Raw genomic sequence first — 15,464 nt, forward strand, 5'->3', positions numbered from 1 at the left:
TATTTCTATTTTTAGCTTTAGCGGCCCCTAAAACGGGCCAATCAAATTAATATGAGCAAACTTGATAAAAGACTACCCAAGAATGCTACAGACAAAGTTTGGTGATCATCTATCAATTATTTCAGTAGGAAAAGTTTTTCTATTTTTGGCTTTAGTGTCCCCTTAAAATGGCTAATCAAATTAATATGAGCAAACTTGATAAACGACTACCCAAGAATGCTACAGACAAAGTTTGGTGATCATCCATCAATTAGTTCTGTAGATGTTTAAAGGTTTTTTCTGTTTTTAGCGCTAGAGACCCCTAAAAGGGGCCGATCAAATTAATATGAGCAAATTTGATAAAAGTACTACCTAAGAATGCTACATACAAAGTTTGGTGATCATCCATCAATTAGTTCTGTAGAAATAGACATTTAAAGGTATTTCTATTTTGCCTTTAGCGGCCCCTAAAGGGGGCCAATCAATTTTATATGAGCATACTTGATAAAAGACTACCCAAGAATGCCAAGAATGCTACAGACAAAATTTGGGCCAATTGAAATGACATGAGCAAATTCAAGTGTGACTCACAAGGATGCTACAAGCCAAATTTAAAGTAAATCCACAGGGACCCAGCACAGTGTTGGGATAGTGTAAAAAAGCAATTTTTAAAAAATATATATATATTGTATACATTGTATATTATATATAAAGTATAATTTTTTTTCTAGAATTACTTTTTTTACACTATCCCAACACTGTGCCGGGTCCCTTTGAGTAAATCTGCCCAGCAGTTTCAGAGAAGAAGACGATTGTTGACGCATGATGACGGACGGCGGAGCATCCCGCTGTGATACTAATAGCTCACCCTGAACCTTATGTTTTGGTGAGCTAAAAAGCATTATTTTCAGATATTGAATTGTCCAGTAAGGCTATAAAAGAACACTAATTTTCATCATTACTTTTAATTCCAGATACAACAGGTTTTCAGAATATTATATACAAAGTCAAATGTAAGTAACTTTAAGTAACCTCGTATTCGTCGGGCACTGCAAAAAATACAGAATACATGATTCTACAAACGACTTAATTATAATCAATATCACCAGTAGTGGGAACTGTTAATTGTCTTAAATTAACATAATTATTATAAAGTATGGTTGGAACCGGAAATGAGTAGCATTTGCCGCCATTAAAGAGCAATCGCATATTCTCGGCCCTTTCCGTCAATCTCCGGATATGGAATGCCGCAATTGCATTTAAGAGCCAAACTAACCTGTAGGCCCTACTGCAGTCTGACCAGGCTTTATAATGCTGTTACCTCGATTTTTGTATTTTGCTTTTGAAATCCCTTTGACTTTGAATGGACTGTTCCTAATTCAAAACTGGGTAAAACCATTTTACATATATGGTGGTAAAAGGTTAAACTATTTTACAAGCACTATTATGACCGCATGGCCTCATTCAAGACTATACTAACAGTGAAAGACCCAAGAGGCACCTAAACTGTATGCATTATACCATGAGAGAACAAAGTTTAATATATCTCTATAATTAAATAATACATGTACATTTATATCTTTATTGTAAGATATACATGACCATCTACGAATTGTACATAATTATACATTGTAATGTAGTATAGAAGAATTAAAGTGCCAAATGCACACCCCAGAGCTTATATCTGCCCTAACAATAAGTGAATGTTGTCATTATTTTCTTTAAATGCTGTCCCATTATTCACAGCCTGAGTATTTGAAAATTGTGTTTGTTTTACAAAATAAAGTCAAAAGGATGCAAGTTATCATCCTATCAAATATAAAATACATCAGTCAAAAAATAAAGGCTGTTTATGTAAATGTGCAGAAATTTATTAATATTGGCACCCTTGACTTTGTGTTAAACAAATAAAAAGAATTCAGTTTTAACTAGACCATATAGTTATAAACTATATACAATAATGCTTAATAACAGTAAAAATAAAATACACTCAGTCTGCAAAGCAGCCCCTCAGGAGAACAATAACTTCTATACAACAACAGTACAAAGTCTTCCAAAAGTAACACGTCCAAATAACATGCCTCCAAACAGGGTCTTTCAAATTTCAAAATTACTATTTGAAAGATCCTGCTCCAAATAACATTTATATATATTTTCATGTACAGTACAACCTCTCTATGGCAACACCTCTCGGCAACAACCAAAGTATTAGTCTTTCTCAGGGGTGTTGCTCTTCACAGGGTTGCACTGTACATAAAAATATATACCAGTACATAAATGTTATTCAAATACATGTATGTATAACACTTTATAAAAGTGATACAGGTTTATCTGTATTGTAGATGACTAGGATAATCTTAAAACATAAAACTATGACAACTCATACAGATTAACCTGTACATTACTGTATACTGGACTAACCAATGATCAACCAGCACTTCTAGACTAGTCTTACACATTAACATTGGAGTAATTGGGGTTGGGTGGCAGACCATACAGCTTTCACCCCCAGCCCATCCCCAACTTGCTCCTTATCAAATCTCGGATACTTTTTACTTCTTGACACAAATACAGCACGGTATTAATTATTTAACTTATTTAAATTCAATATTCACATTAAAACAATCATTTTTTCGCTGATTTTCTAAAATAACTATATCCAGGGTCTTACCTGGTCTAACGCTAAGTATCCCTGAACTGACACGTAGCATAATTGGCTGCTTATTTTTTAATACTTTTATCGAAGCAATCATTTCAATAAAGATCACTTCAAAATTCAGTTCTGGAAAAGTTCAATGGATGCAAAAACTGCATGAAAAAACTATACCTACATTTAACATAGAAATCAATGTTGGAAATAGGCAGTGTAACTTGTAGATATTACTCACAATTTGTAAATGATACCCTGTATGTAACAACCTTGTCTTGTATATATACCATTTCAACAACTGATGTCAGACTGTCCCCATGGGTACTGTAGAAATTTAATTTTATTTAAGAAATTGTAATAACCAGCAAAAAAAGACTTATTACCATTATTTTAGTGGTTAAATAACAGTCAAGTTTTTAATCAATGATTTATGAACAATATACCATGTTTGTAGGTGGCACTAATCCCGCACTATGTATGCAAATTTAGTACCATGTTCTGACAAACCCTGGTGTCCGAGAAGATGCAATACCCACCGGGATTAGTCCCAATTACAACCATATACATTTGAACAAATTAACAAGTGAAACATTTTTAACAAGTAAAAAAGTAATATAACTAACACATGTTTTTAAACATGACCTCTTCAAACAATTTTTTTTTAAATATAGAACCTTTAACATCATGTTCTATACACGACATAATCAGTATTATAAAACAATGTAATCATGTAGAACATATTTATATACAGTAGAACTTCTATGAGTCGAACTTCGATTAGTCGATTTTTTCGATGTGTCGAAGTAAAATGAAAGTCCCGATTTTTTCTCTTATATATTTCAAATAAAAACCTATTTATGAGTCGAGATTTTATGTGTCGAATTTTTCGATGTGTCGAAGTTTTTTCGTGGTCCTTATAGAATAAATCTAGTACAATTTCCCACAAATAAGTCGAAGTCCTTCGATTATTTTGACACCTTGTTAATAACACAGCCGAGTGTTCAAACAACCTTTGAATGCGTTTAAATGTGTGAAAAAAATGCTTTAATCGTTACTAATTTAATTGCCGTAGCGGTATTTGGAAGTACATGCAAACAGTAAGAACTATCATACTTCCGTGACCCGGTGTCGTAATTGTATGTACATACATGTATATACCATGCAGTTATCCAATCTTTTAAACTTTCTTTAGTGGAATAGGGCCAAAGGCGTCCGTATCATGCCTTAATTATTTTAGGAAAAAGAGAAAAACAACTTATCTTCCATGAACTAATTGATTGCAGAGCTCATGGTAAAGACAGGCACATTGTGTAGCCACTTTTTGCCATGTGCAGCCACTTTTTGCCATCTTTGCACAAATTTTAAGCAATCTTTGAAATAAAACTGTCACATTTGCAAAACCTTGATGCCATAAAATTGCATGAACTTTTTACCATCTTTGTGTGAACTAGATGCCATCTTAGCATAACTCTATGCAATCTCTTTATGAACACTAAAATTCAAACATTTATTTGAGCCGCGTCACGACAAAACCAACGTAATGCGTTTGCGACCAGCATGGATCAAGACCAGCCTGCGCATCTGCGCAGTCTGATCAGGATCCATGCTGTTCGCTTACAAACCCTATTACAAGTAGAGATTCTGATAGCGAACAGCATGGATCCTGATCAGACTGCACAGATGCGCAGGCTGGTCTGGATCCATGCTGGTCGCAAACCCATTATGTTGGTTTTGTCATGACATGGCTCATTTTGGTTTATAAAAATCAATAGGAGAAGGAAAACATAGGAGAAGGAAAACAAAAAAGAACATCATGAAAAAGGTTGTTTTGAATATAGGAAAATAATAATAATACTATAAAAAGTTAGAAATACAAAATGTAAATCAGAGATATCTCAGCTGCTTTTAAGGTATCATGACTAAAGAGTGAAAACAAAAAAATGGATGAGAACTATGTATGAAATAAAATGCTGATTTAATAAGTAGTGTAAATATCAAAATATATGTAAAACAGTTTAACTATCATCATTATGTATGTAAATTCAGATCTTTATCAGGCAGTTTGAACATAGTTACAGTCACTTGAAACGTTTGTTAAAAAAGTATCAAGGTATAAAGGTATATCACTTAAAACAATCATCAAAAGGGACAACAATTAAAAGACTCCTTTCATTAATCTGGGCAATTCTTCCTCTAAAACTGTGAAGAGGCCCGGGCCTTTTTGATTTGTGAAAGACAACACATGAATTTTCATGAAACTATTAAGTTTTCATGTTACATGTATTTTCCTTTGAAATTGTAAAATAAAAGCACAAAATTAACGAATTTGTAAAAAATTTAATTTACAACCTTAATTTTTTTTTCATTTGATTTGATAAAAACAAAAAATCTTCTTCAGATATTTCAACATGAAATGTTTAAATACATATGTACATTGTAGTTCTGATTTCATCACGATATAAATAACATGGAGTATTTTAGAGTAATTAAGTTGACCTGCTTATACACTTTGAAATTGAGAAAAAAACAACAACAGTTAAACACAACAAGAGGGCCATGATGGCCCTGAGGTCGCTCACCTGTATATAGGCCGCCCCAACCCCCCCCCCCCCCCCCAACATTGCAGGGCCAATTTAACCAAAGGGCTTTTATTTGCACAAACTTGGTAGACACCCATAAGAAAATGTTTCATGCTAAACATCTAAGCTCTAGCTCATTGGGCTATTTAAAAGAAGATTTTTTTAAAGTTTTTACTATACACATATAGTTAAAAACAATGACACGCCTGGGGCCGGGCCAGTTATGACCCCAGGGTTTTTATTTGAACAAACTTTGTAGACACTTACTAGAATATGTTTCATGCTTAATATCTAAACTCTAGCTATTTGGGTTTTTTCAAAGAAGATTTTAAGTTTTTGCTATACACATATAAGGAAAATCAATGACCCCGGGGCAGGGCCAATTTTGACCCCAGGTCTTTTATTTGAACAAACTTTGTAGACACTCACTAAAAGATGTTTCATGCTTAATATCTTAACCATAGCTATTTGGGTTTTTTCAAAAAAGAGTTTTTAAGTTTTTGCTATACACATATAAGGAAAATCAATGACCCCCGGGGCGGGGCCAATTTTAACCCCAGGGCTTTTATTTGAACAAACTTGGTAGACACCTATTAGAACATGTTTGTTGCTAAATATCTTAACCATAGCTCTTTGAGTTCTTTTAAAGAAGATTTTTAAGTTTTTACTATATGCATATATAGGGAAAAATCAATGACCCCCCCGGGCGGGGTCAATTTTGACCCCAGGGCTTTTATTTGAACAAACTTGGTAGACACTTATTAGAACATGTTTCATGCTAAATATCTTAGCTCTAACTCTTTTGGTTCTTTAAAAGAAGATTTTTTAAGTTTTTACTATATGCATATAGGGAAAATCAATGACCCCCTGGGGCGGGGCCAATTTTGACCCCAGGGCTTTTCTTTGAACAAACTTGATAAACACCTATTAGAACATGTTTGATGCTCAATATCTTAGCCATAGCTCTTTGAGTTCTTTAAAAGAAGATTTGTTAAGTTTTCACTATATGCATATAGGGAAAATCAATGACCCCCCGGGGCGGGGCCAATTTTGACCCCAGGGCTTTTATTTGAACAAACTTGGTAGACACTCACTAGAAGATGTTTCATGCCAAATATCTAAGCTCTAGCTCTTATGGTTTTTTAAAAGAAGATATTTAAAGTTTTTTCTTTCGGTTGCCATGGCAACCAGAGTTCTGCATGGAATTAAATTCTTTGAACAATTTTTAAAGGTGACCACCAAAGGAACATTCCTGTGAAGTTTGGATGAAATTGGCCTTGTGGTTTATGAGGAGATGTCATTTAAAGTAAAAGTTTACGGACGACGGACGACGGACGGACGACGGACGGACGACGGACGCCGGACGAAAAGCGATCACAAAAGCTCACCCTGTCACTTTGTGACAGGTGAGCTAAAAAATAATGATTTGTGGCAGCAAAGAAAAAAATTAAACAAAATAAGATTACAACAATTAACAAAGTTTTTCATTGGACCATTATTGCTTTTATCCTGAAAACTTGTTATATACTCGTAAGAACAGCTCAATAATGCCAGTATTTCTAAATAGCAAACAACATAAAGCCGCGCCATGACAAAACCCACATAGTGTGTTTGCGACCAGCATGGATCCAGACTAGCCTCCTCATCCGCGCAGTCTGATCAGGATCCATGTTGTTCGCTTACAACTCTATTACAAGTACTGATACTGATAAACTGACAGCGAATAGCAGGGATGCGGATGCACAGGCTGGTCTGGATCCATGCTGGTGGCAAACGCACTATGTTTGTTTTGTCATGGCACGGCTCATATTTATTTCTAATACTTGGTAACTACCAGTTATTTCAAATTTACAGGCAAATTCTTTTGACTTAACTTAGGATGGAACTGAGAAAAGAATAAACAAAAACTATACCAATCTCACCCTGCTACATAATGTTGAGTACAAAGTTTTTTACAGCATGACATTTGATTTCATCATGTATGAATTTGTGTACGTTTATAACTATCATGTATTTCTTTACCACTGAAAGTGTTAAAAGGACCTGTAAAACAGACATTTTTGTCGGTTTATTTTCTTAATAACATTATGTGATGAAAAGACTAGCTCTATTACATTTGTTATTATTTCATATACGGTAACATTTAACTCGTTCATATACGGTAACATTTAACTCGTTCATATACGGTAACATTTAACTCGTTCATATACGGTAACATTTAACTCGTTCATATACGGTAACATTTAACTCGTTCATATACGGTAACATTTAACTCGTTCATATACGGTAACATTTAACTCGTTCATGTACGGTAACATTTAACTCGTTCATATACGGTAACATTTAACTCGTTCATGTACGGTAACATTTAACTCGTTCATATACGGTAACATTTAACTCGTTTGAAGTTAAATTTAACTTGTACTAAGCTACATTTAACTTGACTGTACAAAGTTACATAAACTTTTGTTACATGAAACTGGTACCAAGCTACATATAACATGTACCAAGCTACTTTTAACATGTACCAAGTAACATTAAAATGTGTTACCATGTTACATTAACCTGATACCAAGTTACATTTAACTCAAACTTATTAACATCTAACTGATACCAAGTTACATTTAACTTGTACCAAGGTACATGAACTTTGTACCCATGTTCCATTGAACTATTATAAAGTTACATTAAACTGGTACCAAGTTATATTAAGAATGATGTACTAAGTAACATTTATCTCATACCAAGTTACATATTAAACTTGTACCAAATTACATTTAACTCATACCAAGTTAAAACTTGTACTTTGTAACATTTATCTTATACCAAGTAACATATTGAACTTGTACCAAATTACATTATTATAAACTCATACCAAGTTACATTAAACTCATACCAAGTTACATTAAACTGGTACCAAGTTACATTAAACTTGTACCAAGTTACATCAAACTCATACCAAGTTACATTAAACTGGTACCAAGTTAAATTTAACTCATACCTAGTTACATACAACTCAAACTGAAAGTGTTCCTTTTTGCCACAGGTTCCAAAATAACACTTTTCTAGGCTTTAAATACAACTCTATATGTAATATCAACTTCTTGTAAGACACAATGTCATCTTATTATATACCTATACATTTTCTCCCTAAAATACACGCAAATCTTGAAGACCCAAATACGCTTCAACAGATAGAAATTTCCGTATTATGTTAGTGACAAATACGGTACCATTTATGGAAGTGTAGGATTATTTATGATGTTGGTTCCGATCTTGGCTTTGTTATGACATTGCATTTGGAAATGGGAACCAAAATTATTAAAGGCGTTGCCAATTTTGCAAGAATTACGAATTCATCTGTCAGTCATGAATTTATTTCTTGACAACTACATTTCATTTTCTGAATAAAATGAAAAGGTATATAATAAAATGAAAATTATGCTGAGGCTATGTATTTTTCCACTCGCAATGTTAGAAATTGATATCTCAAGATCAATTTTCCACTGCTGCTCGTAGCAAAATACAATGCCTCAGAAAGCTACTACAACATAATATTCCGTATATAATCAACAAAACCTGTACAAATAAATCTGATTAACAATATCTATAACAAAAAATATACCTAATAATATAAAAAATAGAAAACTTAAAAGTACCTTCTCTAAAAATATAGCAAACATAAGTATCTTCTATCAACTAAATATTTGATTTTGTAAGTTTTGAATAACTTTTAAGTATGGCTTTCAAATCACTGACCATAAGGACATTCAAGTATAGCTTTCAAATTATTTGTATAATAAAGGCATGTGTCTTTGAGATCAAAATTAATTTTTCATTCTTATTGTTAATATTCAAAATTAACCTAAAACTGCCATCTTCAAATTATCTAACATATCCTTAACACAAATATTTGTTGTTTTACTAACAAAAACATTGTTTTATGTACAAAATGCAAACAGTTTTAAAGCAAACTACATGTATTCCCAAACAGCTCATGATAATCATTACATTTAATGTACTTCAATTACATTAAAATTCAGAGATTGGTTTTAAATATAACCATTCTTTTTTTTGCTCTATCTATACACAATTTAAATAATTGTTAAACAACTACCCAAAATTAAGTGTTTCAAATTTTAGGCCAAAGTCTTAAAGTGTATCAAGCTATATATCAACTTCTTTAAGTGTTTTGAATTTTGAACAAGAATAATTTAAGAAAAATGTCAAAAGAAATTATGTATGGTATTTTCTTCAAGAGCAAATAGTACATGCATGAAATAATTGCTAAATTGTTAAATCCTTCTTAAAAAAGCAGCATAACATTTTGTTCCTTTACATTTCATTTTAGCAAAATTTTAACATTCATTAAATATCTTATTAGATATTGTTTTATACTCTTTAATTTTAGTAAAAAAAATATATTGGCTATTTTGAAAAACAAAAAACCCTGACAAATTTTCAAATTTCATTCATGTTATTGTTGACTTTTAATTCCATATATTTCTTGCTTTCTCCGTTTCCGTTCTTGTGATATGTTCCGTCTATACCCTCTTTCCCGGCATCTATATCGCTCTCACCCTCGTGGTCGTCTAGGTACATTTCATTTGTTTTCTTCTTGTAAAACCTCTTGTAGATTTCATACCAAATTATCGCAACCAGCATGGGGATTGGTGTAAAGATCGCGGCAGCAATTGGGGCAACGATACTTATATCGTTATCCGGCGGTGGTAGGGACACCTTCAGCAAAACAATAGCTATACCTGTATTCTGAATCCCTGTCTCAATGGCGATGGTGCGCACCCTCTTCCAACTCTGTCTAGTAATGATAGCCATCATTCCGCCAAACAGAAATCCGATGTATGGAACGAGTGCCCCAGCCAGTAAAATTTCTGGCTTGTTACGCATCAATGTGAAGATGTACAGATTTGAATAGACACCAACAGTGAAGACCAATATGAAAAAGATGACCATAAGTGGACGGAGGCCTTTGATGATCAACTTGGACCAGTTTGGTTTCTTCCATTGTATGACCATACCAATACCAACAGGTATAACTAGACCAACAAGGGAGGTAAGGATGTTTACATAAGGAATTTGCACCTCAGTCTGATATAGCACCTTTGTTCCAACAGTAAACAGCCAAAGTGGAATCATCCCTGTAAAGATAAACGAGCTACATTTATAAAGTATAAATTGTGTAATAAAATCTGAAAGTTAATCAAGAAGAGTGCAAAACATTCATATTTCAGTTTGAATATTTTACTAAGAAAAAGAATAAAAAAAACAAGCTATCAAGCTAATTTATATTATAATAAGAACATAAATATTTCAGTCTCAATATTTACTATTAAAGAGAAAAAATGAACATGCAAAGTATTTGTTTCAGTTCGAATATTTACCAAAAGAACTTAGAAGGAATGAGCAAAAAAAGTATATATGAGCCGTGTCATGACAAAACCAACATAGTGCGTTTGCGACCAGCATGAATCCAGGCCAGCCTGCACAGTCTGATCAGGATCAATGCTGTTCGCTTACAAACCCTATTACAAGTAGAGAAACTGATAGCGAACAGCATATTAATCCTGATCAGACTGCGCGGATGCGCAGACTGGTCTGGATCTTTGCTGGTCGCAAACCCACTATGTTGGTTTTGTCATGACACAGCTCATATTTCAGTTTGAATATTTACCAAGAGAAAGAAGAACACTGCACAATGTCATAGTGACACTGAGAGAGACATCACCAGCAAGCAGATAGGAATATGCATTGCTAGCTGACCCACCAGGAGAGCATGCCATAGCGAAGAAACCTAGAGCGTTAGCAGGGTCAAACTTCAACATGAATATAACACCAAGAGCAATCTGAAACATAAAATTAAGAATCATTTTAATGCAATAAGTTTAAGAACAGAAATTTAAAATCATGTATTTAGCAAAGAATACCTTCATATTTAGAAAAAAAAATTGTTGGGTTTTATGTGGCACCTACACAGAATAGCCTTTAGGTCATATGGCGGAGGAAGACCTCAGGTGCCTTTCTGTGCATTATTTCAGGCATGAACAGGCACCTGAGTAGAACCATTGATGTTCTGTAAGCTAGTTGGATATCTCTCTCACATGAAAGTATTCAAAGTCCCTGTTGTGATAAGAATCCTCAATGTTCTGAAAATAATTGATATGCAATATGCAAGAAAACCGGCTATCGGTACATACAGAAATATCTAGCTTTTGGGTAACTGTTAAGCGGAGACTCGACAGAGCCTCGTTACCGCCATAAATAGTTACCCTGGAGCTAGATATTCCGGTCTGTACCGGCAGCCAGTGTAAGATTCTTATAGTGTGAGATTATCATTATAGCATAAACATACCAACGGCATAAGGATAAACTGTGAAAACATGCCAGTCAATGGTCCAATTGGTCTCTTCAATACTTCTTTCACCACTGAAAGCTCCGTCTTACAACCCATAGCAACATTTGCGAGGCACACTAAAATAATCACCATTCCAGTAAATGAATGACTGAGGGCACCTTCCACACGACTCACTGTTATTTCATACTTTTCTGGTAATTCGTACCATTCTTCGCCTTCATAAGAATAACCCTGGTCATATTTTTCAGGTTCCTTAACCTGTGTCGTGTTGATAAACATCCTAAGGAAAGTTTTTCCTAAAAAAGACCCTTTGACCTTTGCGGTAAAATTTGCTGTCTCTTTTGGTTCTAAGCTTTCCGATGCATTCATGTACACATCTGCTACATCCGGCTCCGATATGACTGGCTTAATTCTAAATACGGTTCCTTGGTAATTTCTGAATGTGAATGTCAGCGTTTGCTCTTCATTATCCTTGATGTGAAGTGGAAATTCTTGGTGCGGTTCAACTTCAACATAATAAGGATTTGTTTTGTTCGCAGAAACAGTCCCATAAAGTGAAACGACAAAATTCAACATGAACAATATAAAGAGTTTTACAGGACAAGCCATGATTTTCGCAATGTCTCCTCACTGTTTTTCAGCAATAAGTAGTTTATTAAATATTTGACACTAAATTAATGTGCTAAACCTGACTTCCGGCTGTCAAATCATCAAAGGGGTACAACTCTTTAAAAATGCATTCGTATTCGTCACCACATATTTTCAACCACAGAATTAGCTTCAGGCAACGTTATGATATATATGAAATTCACTTCATTAAAATTGTATGTTTGAACATCAATCCATGGTTACTGTATTGAATATTTCACATAATTTTGTCTCGTCTTAGTATTTATTTATCTATTGATAATTGTGTTTTCCAAAATGTGTGTATTTTAAATAGATCTCTAGCTGTTCATTTAGGTTCATTTAAGGGTCTTTGGTTCATTCAAAGTAATTTGATTTCGCGTATTGCATTATGTTAACAGGGATGTATACCATATACAAGCATCCCTGATATAAAACACGGGTTTTCAATAAAGCTTTGCATAGAAGTAGAGAGATGATTTAAATTTTATTTAATGCAAAAAACAATGTAGCCTACATTCAAAGCCACTTTAATAAAATCTGCATGTGTATTTATTTTCACAATTTAAAAATGTTATATAAGGTGCGTTCAGATTTTTCCTAATAATACATGAATTCTGAAATAAAATTTATTATCTTTGGTAGAGCTACCAGTGGTTGCAAGTTGACGATTACTATATTATAAGAACCGTAATAGATCTTTACTATACAGTAATCATTTGTAAAATTTCAAAATATGTCCATATGTAATAGAATGAACATCGAAACACGTACGAGGCTATCTGATTTGTACGAGGGGACGTAGCCCCCGAGGTATAAATCAGATTGCCGAGTGTTTTGATGTTCTTTCTCTTTTGTATCATAGTCAAAACATGAAAACACGTTCCCTGTTGTCACAATTTTAAACCCCGGGAAAAAGTAACCAATGATCGAGCATCTGAATATGATATTTCTGCCGCTTTCCCTTTCTCTGCCGTCACAATATGTAAACCCCAGCAAAAATGAGCCAATCAACGGGCATTGTCTGGAGTGCGGGTAACTGATACCTGCACTCCAGTTACCGCACTGTGCATGTATATGCACGGGGATGGAACCCCATATGAATCTCAAAAATGAGCATCGGTAAAAATTATATGTGAATTTCCGCTGCACCAGATGTGAAGCATAACATCAGATGTGAATGGAAAAATAGGTCGATCGCAGGGTAAGTTTTCATCTTTGTAAATATTTATATAAATTCAATCCTTCTTTTAAGAAAATCGAATGTGATTCTACCCTCCTGACTCTCCTCTATATTATCCATTGTTGTTTTGGATTTCTATGCAGTCTTCAGCGAGATATTCTTTCCGTCGTGGGTTCTGGTGTTTCCAAAACATGCAATGTGAATGAAGAAAATGTCACTAAACGGACTCAAAAAACAGAGATTTTACGAAATCTCGCTACAGATCGATGCTAAACATTCAAACAAACACTGGTTTAAACACTTATTGAGATTTGGCTGCATACGATGGTAATCGCTGCTCAAAATTCCATTTGAGCTCCAGATGTGCTGAAGAGATTCATAAGTGATGTAGAAAACCATCTACAAAACTACGGACCACTTCCATATAAGCATTGAATAGCCAATGTATAGAAACAATTTAGATTTCGAAGCTTTGGCTGAAAGTTCAATGGTAACATTAGTGTGTTTGATCATCACAATGACAGGGCTCACTAGCTTATGCTAGCATTAGAAATACTAAAAGGCCCGAGTACATGAAAATGTTGACGCAGAGCGGATAGTACTCGTATGATAAACAATTCACTAATAAAAGATATGTAACTTGGACAAACCAAACTGAAAGTATTGAACTTTGTAAAGCTATCATGTCATATAATATGTTTCTATAATAATGTTTACATTCATAAAAATATCTATCACTTTAATATTCCACAAGTTATAGTTATAGCGACAGACTGTTATGTGGAAATATCATGGCCTGGTGCGACATCGAAGGTTTTTCTTTACAGAATATGGGTCGAGAACATTGTCTGTAAGGAAAACCCGAGATGCCGCCCCAGGTCATGATATTTCTACATAATAGTCGAGTTCGATATATTATAACTGTTTTATCGCATGATAAACAGAAATGAGAATTTTAATAAACATAAAATTTCAATTTATGATTGGCTTCTCTCCATAAATTAAATTCCCCACTCGAAACCTCGGTTACTTTTTATGTATCTTGTCAATGACCGATATTGTAAACCCCACACCATATGAGCCAATCAGAAGTGTGTTGGGTGTTCCTGATTGGTTGGATGACCAAAGACGCAGAAAAACATTGCTGTAAATAACTGGGACGCGCCGGTACTACACTAACCGCCGTTTCATCAGCATTTTAATGGCATGCCAAAAGATGGATTTTTAAATTTATATCAATAAGTCTATTATTAACGATTATTGTTATTTTCTCGGGGACTTGAAATGGATAATATTGCAAGTAATGCTACATGTACTCATGGAAAGATTCATAGAGGCATTGCCTCCTAGCGCAAAATAACATGAACAAAAATTAAAAGGTTTATAAACAAGTACGTCCATGCACCAGACAAAACTTTAAACAAACCCATTTCCACATTACATATCCCATTAATAAATTTGTTTTTTGCTGTTGTTGTTGTGGTTTTTTTTCTCAAAGAATTACAGAGCAGGCATAAAATTCAGATAGGCATTGACCCATAATTGCGACTGTGGGCATGAAGTGAACCATGTAAATATTATGCAGGGACGTTTCTTGGTGTGGAAAATAAACATGCAAAGTTTCTTTGATCTTTTTTTAAAAGTTTATCACTAACTTTCTTACAGCATCATAACAAATTCAAACACGCTTCACATTACTCCCCTATGATGCAGACAGTGCAGTCGAGTGAATAATTAATTAATTAATTAATGCATGGCGGCATAAAAAGGGAAAGATTGCAGTACACACGACGTAAATAAGTCAAAATAAGCAAGTCCTTCCCACCATATCTACGTATTTTCAAAACCTTTCGTATGCAGAATGTCTTATATCTCTATCTATATGGATACTATGTTATTCAAGCTCGTCTCGTGAAAATGTGTCTATTTCTGATAATAGTATTTATTACAGAATGATACACAATAGAATAAATTCTAGATTGCTTTATGAAAGTGATGCGTAATTTTGTTGCTAATTTTTTATGTTATGCACATATGGATCTCTTCAGCACATCTGGAGCTCAAATGCAATTT

General features: G+C 34.0%; 1 protein-coding gene across 1 annotated transcript; it reads right to left on the reverse strand.

The window, feature by feature from the left end:
• Nucleotides 1-928: 928 nt before the first annotated feature.
• Nucleotides 929-12,301, reverse strand: LOC132721447 (ileal sodium/bile acid cotransporter-like). The gene is made up of 3 exons (XM_060705754.1): nt 11,579-12,301; nt 10,901-11,072; nt 929-10,367 (listed from the first exon to the last, which is right to left on the reverse strand). The coding sequence occupies exons 1-3, from the start codon at nt 12,188-12,190 to the stop codon at nt 9,670-9,672; spliced, it is 1,482 nt and encodes a 493-aa protein (XP_060561737.1). The 5' UTR covers nt 12,191-12,301; the 3' UTR covers nt 929-9,669.
• Nucleotides 12,302-15,464: the final 3,163 nt, after the last annotated feature.

The sequence above is a fragment of the Ruditapes philippinarum genome, unplaced genomic scaffold (assembly GCF_026571515.1).
Source record: "Ruditapes philippinarum isolate M1 unplaced genomic scaffold, ASM2657151v2 ctg1766_1_1_1_1, whole genome shotgun sequence".
Lineage (NCBI taxonomy): Eukaryota > Metazoa > Mollusca > Bivalvia > Venerida > Veneridae > Ruditapes > Ruditapes philippinarum.